Source organism: Grammomys surdaster, unplaced genomic scaffold (genome assembly GCF_004785775.1).
Source record: "Grammomys surdaster isolate TR1022 unplaced genomic scaffold, NIH_TR_1.0 172, whole genome shotgun sequence".
NCBI classification, from domain to species: domain Eukaryota; kingdom Metazoa; phylum Chordata; class Mammalia; order Rodentia; family Muridae; genus Grammomys; species Grammomys surdaster.
The window spans coordinates 7,883,115-7,897,664 of record NW_021604620.1 but is presented as its reverse complement, the minus strand read 5'-3'; the positions used below and the strand labels follow the sequence as shown (position 1 = coordinate 7,897,664).

The following is a 14,550-nucleotide window of genomic DNA, read 5'->3' as shown; positions in this document are numbered from 1 at the left end:
AAAACAAACAAAAAACCCAAAGTGGCCAAAGATATTCTCAGGAGATTAAAATAATAAACATGCTGTGGTAGAACGTCTATTGACACTCCTAACTAATTCTGCACCTATATACCAGTGTTCTCTTTTGACACTGAGGTAAGTCTATGTTGCCTGAACAATAAACTAGACTGGAAATGATGCTGTCTGCTCCATGCCTTTAATCAGCCAGACAGCTTCTTCCATCTTGGGATTCTCTTTTGGAGCCCAGGAACCACGAAGTAAGGCAGCCTATGTAACAACAGGGAAGAGCCAAGTTCTGATTAATGCACCATCAAAGTTCCAAAATGTCACCAATGCCCAGGCGTCTGAGACATCCCCACCCCAGCCAGCTGCAGCCTGTGGAGACAACTATAATGCTCTCATAATACAGGCTGGCACGACTTCCTGGTTGTCCCACATGACGGTGAAAGGTGCTGGCTGCTGTGCCACTATATTTTGAGATGGCATCTTTATAAATAGCTGAAATATAATGTCACTCCAAGTACACAACTATCAAACTTTCACATGTATATATCAGAAAAGTTTGATCATTAACATTATGCATGATAGAAAAAAACCCTAGAACTCACAACTACCTTAACTTCAGCTGCAGAGACTCTGAACACCCACTCCTAGACTCTGTACACATCTATCCTCAGGCGCACACACGTGGCACACACACATACATACATAATCAAAACAAAATATAAAGTCAAAATGTTTTCCTAGTTGCAACAAGAAAAATAAGAGACAGGCTAAAGAAGAAACAGGTAAATATGAAGATGGTGCTGGATTCTGCAGCCACTGGGTAGGTTTCCAATATCAACAGTAAGTTTCATAACTCTGCAGAGTACACACATTCCACTTACGTGCATGTTACATTTTAAATATACCTCAACCTATTAGCAACGTCTTAGGTTGTGATCCAGGCCCAATAGGCCTAATTAACATAACTTAAATGATATAAATACTTTTTAAGTATCTCAAATGGTTTTATTTTAAAAAGAAAACCTTTTGTATCAAGGTTGTTGATATTAGACCCTTTAAGGTTCAGTATATTACTTTGACAACCAAAATAACCATCTTAAAGGGGGTGGGGGTGGATGTCTCCCTTTTAATGAAGTGACTGACTCAATTTAACAACCATAAATAGCTGGATTTTTAAAGTCAGCTGTTCAAGCTCATTTCTTCTACTCTCAGCATATGACTGGCCTTTAAACCATGTTAAGATTAGATCCATTGCATTATCTTACATGGCTTCATCATCTTGTTCCTCTCCTTCAAATGTCAGCTGTGTAGCATGTTAAAATCAAAGTCTCTCTTGGTTAAAGTCTAGAATAAACGTGTTGTAGGAACCAGACTATATGCCCATGGACAAGGTGTCTTACGTTTTTTAAAAGTCAGTGAATATTCAATGCTGATTAATGTATTGAACAAATTCTACTCAAAACATGATTTTACTGTTGTCGTTGTCCTTTTGGTGTACCAGGGACTAAACTTGGGCTTTGAACATGTACTAACAGACTTTCTTTTTAAAATACATTGATGGATAAAGGGTGTTTTTTTTGTTGTTTTTGTTTTGTTTTGTTTTTGAGGCAGATAGTTTGGTTAAGTTAAAAAAAAAATCCTGTGAGGTCAATTCCAGGTTTTCAATTTGAGGACTCACAGGAATACTTAACAGACCAATCATTTCTATTAGACTTTAAATAACAATTTAAAAAGGATAAGGGCCTCCTCTTTTGGTTTATTTAACACTAACTCACTAATAGCTATTATCCAATGACCCACCTAATAATTAGGCACAAAGTTATTTCCACTGCAAAGACTCACAAGTGCACCAATTGATTTGTTCTAATGAGTATTTTTATTTACTATCCTTTAATTTCTAAGTTTAAAAGGTCAAAACTCTGATGCTTTCTAAAGTGCTGCTGGATTTGCCTATCACTTACCTTCATCATTGAGTTCAATCAAAAAAGAGTGATGAATGGATCAATAATGTAAACCTACCTAAACTCCCTGTCCACATGAATTCAGTACATACCAACTAGTGTTAAGGCAGACAATCATTTCAGCACTTAGTATTCCTCAAACTCTAGCTTGTAAATTCATTTTTATTGAGATAGCACCTTTTCCTTTCATCTCAAAAATTAACAATGCAACTTTTATAATTCAGGAAGCTGATAGATATTAACTAGTCTTTCTTGTCTGAGTCAATCTTCCTTAACTAATGAGTTAAAACATGAAAAAGAACTCATGAGTTATTTGTGCTTGTTAAGAAACATGCATATAACTAAAGTTACACGTTCTCTTGATGTTCTTCCTAACAAATGCAGTCGGCCACTCACCCACACTGCTAGTGGCCTGCAGTGATGCTTACAACTCTCCCTTCTGCAGGTAGTACCATCTCTTCTCCAGCAGCTCTCCCTCCTCGTCCTTAAGACTAAAAGAGCCGTGAAAGTGGCTTTACAGCGTTCACTGCATATGACTTTGCTGACACTACAGCCAAACCCAAGAGACTTACTACATAACTGTCTCACCAAAACAAGATGCACAGTTTAAGATGAAGTTAATTTTTAAGATATATAGTTAGAGACAAAAGGTTTTCAATATTCACTGAGTATTCACCATGCCCCTAGTACTGTGCAAAATACTGCAGGGAGAATACAAATGATGTTCTTGACTGAAAGGAACTTTTTTTCCTTTCTATGGTAACATTAAATCATCATTCACTACAGGGGCAAATGAGCATCAAAATCCAAATGACTATGCCTTACAAATTCAGATAAAACAAAACAAAAACCCATAACCACAGAAACCTACTACTCTCTTTGACTATTTTTACTTTATAGATGTAAAACTTCAAAAAATGGCTTCAGTCTGTTCATTCAACTGCACAGTAAAGTTTAGCAAAAGACAGTTTTATAATGTTATTAATAGAGCCTATAGTGACTAACCTTCAGGTTATTTTCCTGAAAAGAGTGTACCTGTCATGGTTCACAACAGTTAAGATACTTAGGAGGATATCTCCACTTTGAAATTCATACAGGAGGAATCTCAGGAGCAATAAAAAGGGCTTCTATCCTTACACTGACCATTGCCCAAGTGGAGCTGAACCTCAAGGCACTGGGATTAGTCCTTGTATGGAGTTGAGGATGATGGGATATGTTAAACATTTTTCTTAGGATAGTTGGCTTAAGTTTTAAAGTTCATAAAATTCAAATGCTGGCTGACTCAACTGAGTTATAAGAAAGGCAGCTCCAGATTTAAATTTTCTTCAGCAATAAATTAAGTTTGACAACAGCCCATTATTTTTCACAAAGAAACAAACAAACAAACTGTTATCCCCTCAAATAGCATGGGGTTTTATACTAACAGCAGAAACCACCAACAAATCTGATCAAAATCATTCTAATCACCAAAGAGAAATGCATGCAAGTTTTTTTATTTGTTTCATTTAAGTGCTAACTAATTATTAAGGGAAGCCTTCCCAACTCGAGTCACTTTCCTGACACCATACAGCATTTGCTAACAGACACCCAATTCTCAGAGCCCACTAAAGTTCAGGTTCTTACATGAAGGTCAATGACCTCTTATCATTCTTTGAATTAACTTTATCCTTGAGAAGGATTTTTGAGAAATTCTTTTGAATATGACTTTCTCAATATTCTGAAGTCCCACACAGCCAGTAAACAATCAAGGAAACAAGCTGAAAAGGATACAACTTAGTAACTATCGAAACACGAGAGCTGTGGCTCTCAACCTCCTAATGCTGGAGCCATTTAATACAGTTCCTCATATGGTGTCCCCAACCATAAGATTACTTCTGTTGCTACTTCATAACTGTCATTTTGCTACTGTTAGGAGTCATAATGTAAATGTGTTTTCTGACAGTCTTAAGTGACTCCTGTGAAAGAGTCATCCGTCTGTCACTCCCTTCCCCCAAAAGGGTCATGACCCAGAGGTTGAGAATCACTCCACTAGAAGAAAGCAACCTGCGAGAACTCAAAGAAGCTATTCAAGATTTCTTAGCCATACAAAAACACACATACACCAACCAAAACTAGTAATATACAAAACCACACATACACCAACCAAAACTAGTAATATACAAAAACACACATACACCAACCAAAACTAGTAATACACAAAAACACACATACACCAACCAAAACTAGTAATATACAAACACACACACCAACCAAAACTAGTAATTCCACGCATACGCATGAAAACCCCAAGATATCAAACGGTACACTCTTAGGACTTTCCAAAATTCTTTCAGCTCAGATGTCAACACCTCCTTTCTCAGAATTGTAGGTAAAGTATGAGGACTGGTATTCAGATCCTCAGCATTCTACTTTGTAATCCTACTTTGCTGGGGAATAGGGGCAAAGAGGAATCCCTGAGCTGGCTGGCTAACAAGACTAGCTCAATCAGCAAACTCTGAGTTCAATTGAGAAATCCTGGATTATCGGCAGTGGGTATCCAAGGAAAACAAATCTTTAGCTTCTGCTCACATATGTGAGCATACATATACATGCATGTACACACACACCACATACCAAACAAAAGAAACAAAGCAAGTAATTACTGTTAGGAATGGTTCCAGCACTTGGGAGGTTTAGGGGTAGGAAGGGGGAGTTCTAAAGCAGGATGGAGAATTCCAGGCCAGTCTGGGCTATCTCACAAGTTCTAGTCCAGCCTAAACTGCATAGTGAAATCCTGTCTAAAAACATAAAAGAATAACACACGCACGCATGCATGCACGCACGCACGCATGCACACACACCCCTTGTAGTGGGCAAAGAAGACACCTTGGTGGTGCTGTTTTTATATTAGCCAACAGCAGAGCAGATGGTAGTCCTTTGTGCATCCTGGATTGATGGCCAAAGCTGTCCTATGCCTAGAACTCATAAAAATCAAGTCAAGTCCAGGCAGCACAGCACAGGAAGAGGAAGACAGACAGAGACCTGTCCTCTGGCCTCCAGTGTACAGCACAGGTTGGGGGAGGGAGGATACACAGACATCCACTTGCCACCAGACCTGCAGCATGGATGGAGGATGTCACCCAGGGGCCCACCAGTCAAATGGAGGGAGGCCTTTGGGAGGCAGGGAGAGAACAGGACACAGCACCACATGTATGAGTATGTGGTGGTCAAATGGTAGGGAAAGAAGTGGAGCAGCTTTAGCATTATGAAGAGAGATGAAATTGGAGACTTGTCTGTTGTGGGGTGGCACAGAGGTGATGTCCACCCCCTGCCCCTCACCACCTCCAGCAGTCGAGAAAATTGCCCACAGGGTCATGAGCTCAGGAGAGCTATCCTGCCCTTCACTTTGGAGAATAGGCCTTGTACCTCACCTCGTCAGCTCAGTAATGCTGACCCAGGTCAAGAGGGAGCGAGGGAGAGTGGAGGAGCCAGCTCTGAGGACAGAGCTAGGGAGAGCTGGCCCTGCCACTCCTCTACTAGTAGTGGGGGATGCCCTCTGACCCCTCACCCCTCGAAGCAGTCAGGAGAGCTGACTCCAAGGTCATAAGAGTTGGTGAGCTGGCCCTGCACATCACCTGGGTAGCAAAGGACAGCTGGCCCTGGTGGAAGGGATGGAGATGAGCAAACCCAGAGGGAGAGAGAACTGGAGCAGGCATACCAGGAGGCAGCAGGAGTATAGTGTGTGCAGAGGTGGTCATCACCCCTGCACCTCTCGGTCTCCCAAAATAGCTAGGACTGCAGACATACACCATGGCCAACACCACTGTAGCTCATTAACCAAAGCCCAGTTCTTGAACAGTAACTTTTTTTTATTCCGTTATCGTTTCTCTCCCAAATGATGTCCCCACGCCCTGCTTCCTATATCCTGTGTCTTCTGAAAGATTCAACCTTTCAGGGGTTATCTAGAGAAAAGGATGACTCTATCTAAAAGAGTTGGCTTTAAGATCATTTGATATCTAAGGCTGGAGAGATGGCTCAGTGGTTAAGAGCACTGGCTGCTCTTCCAGAGGACCTAGGTTCAATCTCCAACACTTACATGGCAGTGCAAAATTGCAATTTTGGGCTTTTGTGGGCAATTGGTATGCAGATGCACATACATGCAGATAAACCACATAAAATAATAAATTTAAAAAATTCTTGGGGCTGGAGAGATGGCTCAGCGGTTAAGAGCACTGCTTGTTCTTCCAGAGGTCCTGAGTTCAATTCCCAGCAACCACATGGTGGCTCACAACCATCTGTAATGGGATCTGATGCCCTCTTCTGGTGTGTCTGAAGACAGCTACAGTGTACTTGTCATATATATATATATATATATATATATATATATATATATATATATATAAAATAAATAAAATCTTAAAAAAAAAGGGACAGTGAAGCTTTAAAAAAAAATTCTTTACAGGATCATTTGACATCTTGTTATCTCCCCCCCCCTTTTCTTTTTACAGGTACTTCCTGCTATAAAGAGAACAGGCAAAATCTTAGGTGCTAGACTGAACCTTACTTATTGCCCAAATGTTCTGACTCCTCTTCTAACCAAAAAAGATGAACAAGAGCAGGCTACAAAAGCTACAATTCCACTTGACTAAAACAGGTTAACTAAGCTGTGACTGTAGCACTACAGAAAGCTGACCGCCTATGACACAAGTCAGGACACAGACACTTAGGTTCCATTACAGTGTGGGAGACAGGGACTGGAGAAGCAGTGATGAAAATGGTCAGATGGGTCCTCATCTACTGTGTACTGTAAGTCTCCTTCGTAAGACTGAAACCCGTTTTTGCCTATAATAAAAGCCTTTGCAAATGCACCTTTTGCTCTTTTTAACATAAGCACTTGAGATTTATTTCCAAAGAATATATCAAAAGTGCTGCTTTCTTTTGGATAATTCTACATTCACTGTTTTTGCTGTGGATTGCACATGGTGAAATAATTTATTTACTTTCATAAATAAACTTGGGGACAAGATCCTTTTCTTCCATGTCATTCAATCTGGCCTCATGCTTTTCTTCAGACAAATCTGACCTGCAGCAAAATAATGTAAGGCATGCATAATGCACACTTCAGGAATGACTTACTATGCATTTTAATTTTTGTAATGTTGCAGACAATAATTCACCTTCAACATTGGTACACAGGTGTGCATGCATGCACACGAGTGTGCACGCGCACACACACACACCATCAATTGCAACATTAGATACTGAGAAACGGAGAACAAGAAGCTGTCAATACTTTAAGTTAAAAAATAATAATAATTTGAAGTCTTGTTAAGTTGAGAGGACTAGAAATCACTTTTAAAAGCCCATACTAGGGGAAAACTGTTTAACTGGGAAGTGCTATACGTTTATAAAGCTTAGAAAAGAAACTCATCAACTTGCTTATCAACTGATACTTTAGAATGTTACTAATATGAATAAAATGACTACTCTATCCAAGAACATTTCTTTTGATAAGCATGAGCACACAGTAATAAAAGAATAGTTTTAAAACTTAATTTATGGCAGTGACAGGCAATTCACGCCCAAAGCTTTTTTATATCACCAACTCCAAATTAAACTTTATACAAAAGTCCTGTTTCTACATCTGTGTGTGAACTGTTATTATTTTCAACACCCTCAATTCAAAATGAACAGTAATATACAAAGAATGTCTTCTCATATTCTGAAGTTATAACTTTAAAAACCACCTCAGTATGAAGAGGCCTCAATTCCCTTTAGGCAGTTTATGCATGCTCCTCAGGCCCTTTATCTTGGAAACAAGACAAGTGATCACATATACTTTAAGAATCTATTTACCTCTAGAATTCGGAGTCTACTCTAAGAGCATAGCTATTCACTCAAAATCCTCATGCTGGGATGATGTAATACCTCCAAACTCAACACTATGAACTTTTTACAAATCTTAGTGAAAATACTTAGCTAGATTCAATCATCTTTTCTTCTCAGTGGGCTACTTCCTAAAAGGCCCATTTCTGAAAATTCATTCTCATCTTCAACAAAAAACTAAACTTAAATCAACTTTTCTTCTTCCCCTACATTAAAACAATCACAATAACTAGCTATCCATCTAAGTAGCACGCTTACTTCACTAGAGTGGGCTGTGACTAGGCATTTTGACGGTAAAGACTTAGAGGAGATGACTAAGAAGCAAATTAAATTGGTGTTGTACACCTTTAATCCCAGCACTCAGGAGGCAGAGGCAGGTGGATTTCTGAGTTTGAGGCCAGTCTGGTCTACAGAGCGAGTTCCAGGACAGCCAGAGCTACACAAAGCAATCCAGTTTCAAGAAGGATTCAAAAAAAAAAAAAAAAAGAGTAAGAGAGACATTTTCTTTTAAATCTGCCTTACAGGCAGGGTACATAAAAACAGACTTTGGAATCAGGCAGATCTGGAGACCACTGAACTAAAATATGCTTTGTCTATGAAAACAAAAAATTACACCCCATTTCCTCAACTGAAAGATAAGTATTACAAAGTGAGACACTGTTGAACTTACACATATCATTTGAAAATTCTGTTAATGTTTCCTACAACATATTCCACAAAGGAAGGGTTACAGATGAACTTAATTAGTGTAATTCACAGATTTGCTTATCTTAAATGATACAAATTTGAATGGACAATTGGTACAGATATGAATAAACATTTACTAATTTATGTTGTAAAGTATATTCCAAAATATTTTGATGTCTCAGACTAAGAAAGCATTTTTCCCAACATTCAAACTATAAAAAGTGGTTCGATATTTTGGCTAGCCAACACCACCGGTAAACAAATTTACTCCAAGTTCCAGGAGCTTCTGGAACAAGTGCCCCAACTCTCCCTACGCTTACTCCCAATAGACACAGAGCTCTTTTCTTTATCCCATGTACTGCCATTTCTATCCATATCTAAGTTTCAAGAAATTATTCATGGCAGAAGAAGGTGAAGTGAGAAGCAGGACACACTGTTAACCCCGCCTGCCAGCCTGGACTTCATAGCAAGCTCCTGGGAGAGAGAGAGGAGAGAAGGTTGGTTCACACTGAGAAGTAACATCACTCAGAATCAGCAGGGTGGTCCCTAGTGTGCCCCTTTAATTTGGATGTATATGTTTCCAGGCTCTGTATTGTTTGGATGAAACATGGTAGTGACAACAGGCTAAATAATAAGACAATTCAAGACTTTACAAGTTCTTCATTAGTGAAATAGAATAAAACCAAAAATCAACCACTTCAGATTTTTCTCTCCAGACAAGAGAGCCAAGACATGTAACAAACTGGCTTACAGTGTACTCAGGTCAGATCACTGACCAAAACCTGAAAGGGATGGAATCGGATCCTGGCCTGCAATCCAAGTGAAGATACAAAAAGAGTTAGTTGTACCTGCTGGGCTCCGGTTTTACAGAAAACAAACACAGTCCAGAAAAAAAGTTGTCCTTTATCATGAAGTGGAGGAAGCAAGGTAGCAAGCATCCTGGATCACAGGACAGTGCACCAGTAGTCTCTCTAGACTTCTGAGTCTAGAAGAAGGGTGTAAGCATAGCCATAGACATTGAAGAGTTAATAAAAATGTATCAATCAGAGAACAAAAGCAGTACTGATGTGAATGTTCACTCTAAAACTCAACTTTCCTGGATGTTGAAAACTCATAGCACAATCACTTAGCAGAAAGAAGGCAGATCTACTGAAACGCAGAGGCTTTTAACTCAAAGCAGCTGCAGTACTGTTATGATTTCACTTTAGAAAACATCACCTTTGGTATTAGTTACTTCTGAAAACACCCATGTACTGGTAAATATTAAGATAGTACAATGAAGACTATCTTATATTTTTTCTATACATTCAACACTTTTGATAGCGTGAAGACTGGAGGTCAGGGACACACAGGCTGCTAAGACACTTCTACCTCCATAGGTTCAGAGGCAGAGAAGGGAAACTTTAGTTTCTAATGCTCAGTAGACAACCAATTGTCTTCATGCAAACCACTTATGACTTGAAGTATGTAGTCCTGCCTAGTCTGGCCCTAAAGCAAAGAAAATCCTCAAGGAAAAGCAAAGATTCCAAGGGCTTTAATGATAGATCCTATCTGCTTCAGGATTTACCTTATGCTTCATGAAAGCCATGATGCCTACAAGAAGGGAACAATGACTACAAGTGGGCAGAGATTCAAAGCCATCATCAAATGCAGCCACTCAAGCACTTCCTATTACATGTACTTCTAACTCAAGGATCCCAGAAGCTCTCGGCCAGAAAGTGTAGATTACAATGAAAGCAGTGGTGGTGTCATCCCATCAGGAAGTGCTGCCAGACTGCTGCTGCTAGTGATCCCAGTCACAGAAGCTCGAAAAGATCTGGGAAACTTTCTGTTCTAAAACTGCTTGCTTTTGCTAAGCATTCTGTCTTCTTCAGAAATGAGGTCAACGGGTTTTGTGTGTGTGTGTGTGTGTGTGTGTGTGTGATCTGTAAAGTGAAGAAAAACATGGGAGACCTCAAAAAGACAGGAAGCAGTCCCCAACTCCTAAACAGCTTACTTTCCAAGGCTTATCACTCCTTTGAAAAATGTTTACACTAATTAACCTATTTATACCATAGTTTCAGCTAAAGCCTAAAGCTTTAAATTCTAAATTCCCAAATTCTCTCCAGAGAGAAGCCCCTAAAAAGCTGTGCCACAAGAACAAGGCCATCTCCTCCAAGTAGTGCTAAGGGGTGAGCTACCACAACCTGTCAGAAGCTAACAGGAAGGGCAGGCTAATAATGTAACATGCAAGTGTTCATAATCACAGCAGAACTATCCAAGAACTACATACAATGTCAGAGAAAAGGATAAAGTTAGATGCATGCGTATTAGACTAGTTGGTCAACCAAATGTCTGGTACCTACAGAACAGTCTCAACTGCTGCCCAGAATCTCATCAACTCAACTGAGAAGGGAGAAAATCACTGGCACAAAAAGTGAGATTATACCCTAAAGTGTTGCTAAGTTATCAAAATAAAAGGTAGTTAAGTCAATAACCTCTTATCCTACAGCAGTTGGTAAGATATATAACTTGGGGGAAAAAATTTAAAAACAGATGTAACTTGGTGACAACTCACTTTTGGCAGCCATCTGAAGTCTCACAATTCAAGAGGGACTGTAAAATTTATAGAAGCAACTCACCAATCCTTTCACAAAAAGGATTCAGAAATGGGGAGTGGGGAGGGGAGGGCTGAAGGAGGTGTGGGCAGAACAGAATTGGTTTGTAGAAACAGGCAGAGAGAACATTTAAATATTACTAAAGGTTCCAGTCATAGCTGCATGGTAATCTGAGCCACTTCCAAGCTAGTATGTGAGACTGCTGTTATTAGCTTTGGAGAAAACTGTTTTAAGAGTCAACAGGCAGGCTACACAAGCTCCCTTAGTAAAAAATTTTCAAGAATGATTATGAGATGGAAGAATGAATGGCATGCCGATTAGCAAGAGCTACGAAAAGAAAAACTATTCTTTTTGTTTGAACTTGATTTCTCTCATTAGGTCTCTTGAATTAGGCATTCCACGAGATTCACACACACAAGTCACCAGGCACAGTGAGGTGCAGGGACAATCCCTTTACTACTCCTGCCTGCTAATTAGAATGTTCTAACATTCCAAGCATAAACCTTTCATCAAGAATAAACAAACATTTAACACTGATAGACGGAATCGCTAAGTAGGCCTTAGCTGTGGACACTTGCAGATCAGTATATGTGAATTAAAATTTAAGTGGAGCAGACTCAGAGCAAAGACAAATACATCTGAACTGTGTTTCCATACACAGCAGAATAGAAACAAAATAGATTTCCATGGATAAAAAAAAAAAAAGTTATGCTCCTCAATTCCTAAAGCCATCTAAGCCTTCTCAGTACTCAGCTTTACTATGGAGAAAATGACAAAAGGAAACTTTAAAATCGCCTCATCATTTATGTGTGCATTTATCTGTAATCATTAATTCGGCTTCTGAGTGAACTCTTAGCAGTTAACAGCCTTCCATTTGTTTAAAAAAAAAAAAAAGAATGTTACTTTATGGAAATATTTGTAAAATTACTCTGGAAATATTTCCAGTTTTTGTTACACCCCGTGCTATCTTCATCTGAAAAGACACAACTTTCTCTTTCTATGTTGTTCAGTAAATTCTAGCGGCTTTCATTTCTGGTCAATTTCAGTTTTAATCTAATTGACTGTTTCAAAAGAACACTCTCTCCAGTTCGGAAGACTTCACAAATATTCGTAGGTTTGTATGTAAACTCCACCAATATGATTTTCTTCTCTGGTTCCAAATGACATAATGGTCATTTATAAAGCAAATCTAATGTTAGAAAAAAAATCAAAACCTCTAAAATGGAACGAAAACACCTCACAGCAGGCCACCGTAGCTCACTGCTTCTCAATGGTTTTCCTTGACTAGGCCCCTCTGGGGTTCAATAGATATTGCAGCATAAATATTTTTCTTAGTACAACTTAAATTCGATACTTAACATGTAAGTCCCCTCGCATTTATAACCCATCTATATACTAACTCTTAAGAAGATTCTCTGTGCATTTCAAATGGTAAGACAAATACCCTACCGTTTAATTAGGTCTAATTACAAGTAAGATTAATTCAAGGTTGATAGGGCAGCCAGAGAAATCAACTAGTTTAAAGAGGCGCGCTCGCGTTCTCTCAATCTCTCTCTGTTTCTCTGAAGAAAAACTACATAAAAAACTCAGGTTGGGCCAGGAGAGAGAAAGTTAAAAAGCAATCTTCCCTAGGTAACTCTGTGTTCAGAGTTGGGTTAAGTCGCTAAAGCCTTCAGGTCAGTGAGTGCCATGCAGCGTGTGCAACTCCGGCACCACAATCTAGACTCCCAGCATTGTGGTACGGTTTGTTCTTCTCTCCACAGACCTTCCTGCAGAGACCATTAAAAGAACTCACGCAACGCTGTCGGATACTGTGGTAACAACGAGGGTGAGAGTTCGGCTAACAGAATAACGATCTTGTTCTAAAAAGCAACGCAACACAACTGTGCAAACAGTGTGGCGAGCTGAGAGCACTTAAGGGCCTTAGGGGGGAAAAGAGACACTTCTGAAAATACCTGGTGCTGGGAAAAACACGAGGCGCTACCACTGCGTTCGCTTTCGGGATAATTTTTTTTTCACCCTAAATTCTAACACTCCACTCTCCAAGAGAGGCAAAACACAAGGGGAAAGAAAGCATGAAACTGCGAGGCTGAGCGGACCAGAGGTTCCAGTCACCTCCAGCGGCCAGAAGGCAATCCCGGAGCTGCTCCGAAGGCAGGAAGAAGAAAAATGAAATAAAATGCAACAAGGCGCAAAGCTGCGGCGGAGAGGGCGTGGGGAAGGGGCCCCCCGGAGCAAGCCGGGGCGCGGCGGGGAAGAGGCGCCGCGCGGAGCCGGCCCACCCCGGCGGCCGAGGACCGAGGCTCCGCTCCCGGGCAAACTTCGCCAAGCGGGCAGGGGGCGCGCCCGGCCCGGCCCGCGGGAGACCGGGTGGGATCCAAGGGGTTCCGGACAAACGGGGACCACGGGCTGCCTGCGGGGGAAGGGCGGGCACACTCACCACGGGTCGAACTCGTGGATGATGCTCTCGAAGCGGATGACGGCGAAGAGGCGAGAGCTGAAGCCGGCCAGCCAGGCCAGGAAGAGGATGGTGAAGGAGAGCAACGACTGCCACCCGGCCGGCTGCGACAAGCCCCCGGACAGCCCCGCGGGGGGCCCCGGCTTCGGCGGCGCCGCCGCCCTGGACGCGCTCTGGGCTCCGGGCCCGTGGTGCCCGTGGCGGCTGTTCCCCAGAGCCATGAGGCCGCTCCACGGGGACGAGTTGAGGGACGACTTGTGCTTGCTCTCCGGGGCCGAGGGCTCCGCCATGTTGTGCCCCGGCGGCGGGTCTCGCTCGTCCTCCGCGGCCACCGCCGCCGCCTGGAGCGAGGGGTGCTGGGCGGAGACCCAGAGGAGGAGGAGAAGGAGGAGGAGGAGGAGGGCGACGGCGACGACAACGAGGAGGAGGAGGCGGAGGAAGAGCTGGGCGCGCTCCCGCCCTCAGCACCGCGAGGCCGGGACACTGGGGGTGGAGGCGGCGGCGGCAGCGATCCGGAGTCTCCGCCTCAGCAGCAGCCGCGACCGCCGCGGTCTCAACCCAAAAGGCCCCTGCGCCCCACTAGCCATCCGTGTCCCCCGTGCGGCTGAGGAGGCGGCGGTGGCGGCGAGAGCCGACGGGACGAGGGCGCCAAAGGAGCGGTGGCTCGGAGCGGCAATGACATTCCCCCGCCCGCCCCGCCGCGAGGAGCACAAAGGGGGAGGAGCCCCCTGGAGTCCAGGCGGAGCTCAGGCAACCTTTGACTCCGCCCCCTCGCCCAACAGGAACTGGCCCCTCCGCCTGTCACAGAGCGACAGGTCCGTTAAGGGGCGTGGCCGGAATGGCGGCGTGCGCCAATAGGAGGGCGAACGGGGCCTTGGGCGGGGCTTCGGCTGAATGGCCCTCCCCCCCCTCCCCCTCCGCCTTGCGGCCTCGCGCCTATTCGCCGCCGGCCGCGGCTACGATTTCATTGTCAGTT

The 14,550-nt window shown here is 42.4% G+C and overlaps 1 protein-coding gene across 1 annotated transcript in view; it reads right to left on the bottom strand.

Moving 5' to 3' along the window:
• Stt3b (STT3 oligosaccharyltransferase complex catalytic subunit B) overlaps window positions 1-14,285 on the bottom strand; it is a 66,314-nt gene extending 52,029 nt beyond the window's left edge. Inside the window, exon 1 of the mRNA XM_028767255.1 lies at window positions 13,557-14,285. Within this exon, the coding sequence (XP_028623088.1) occupies window positions 13,557-13,864 (308 nt within the window). The 5' untranslated portion in view covers window positions 13,865-14,285. The remainder of the gene's footprint in view (window positions 1-13,556) is intronic.
• Window positions 14,286-14,550: the final 265 nt, after the last annotated feature.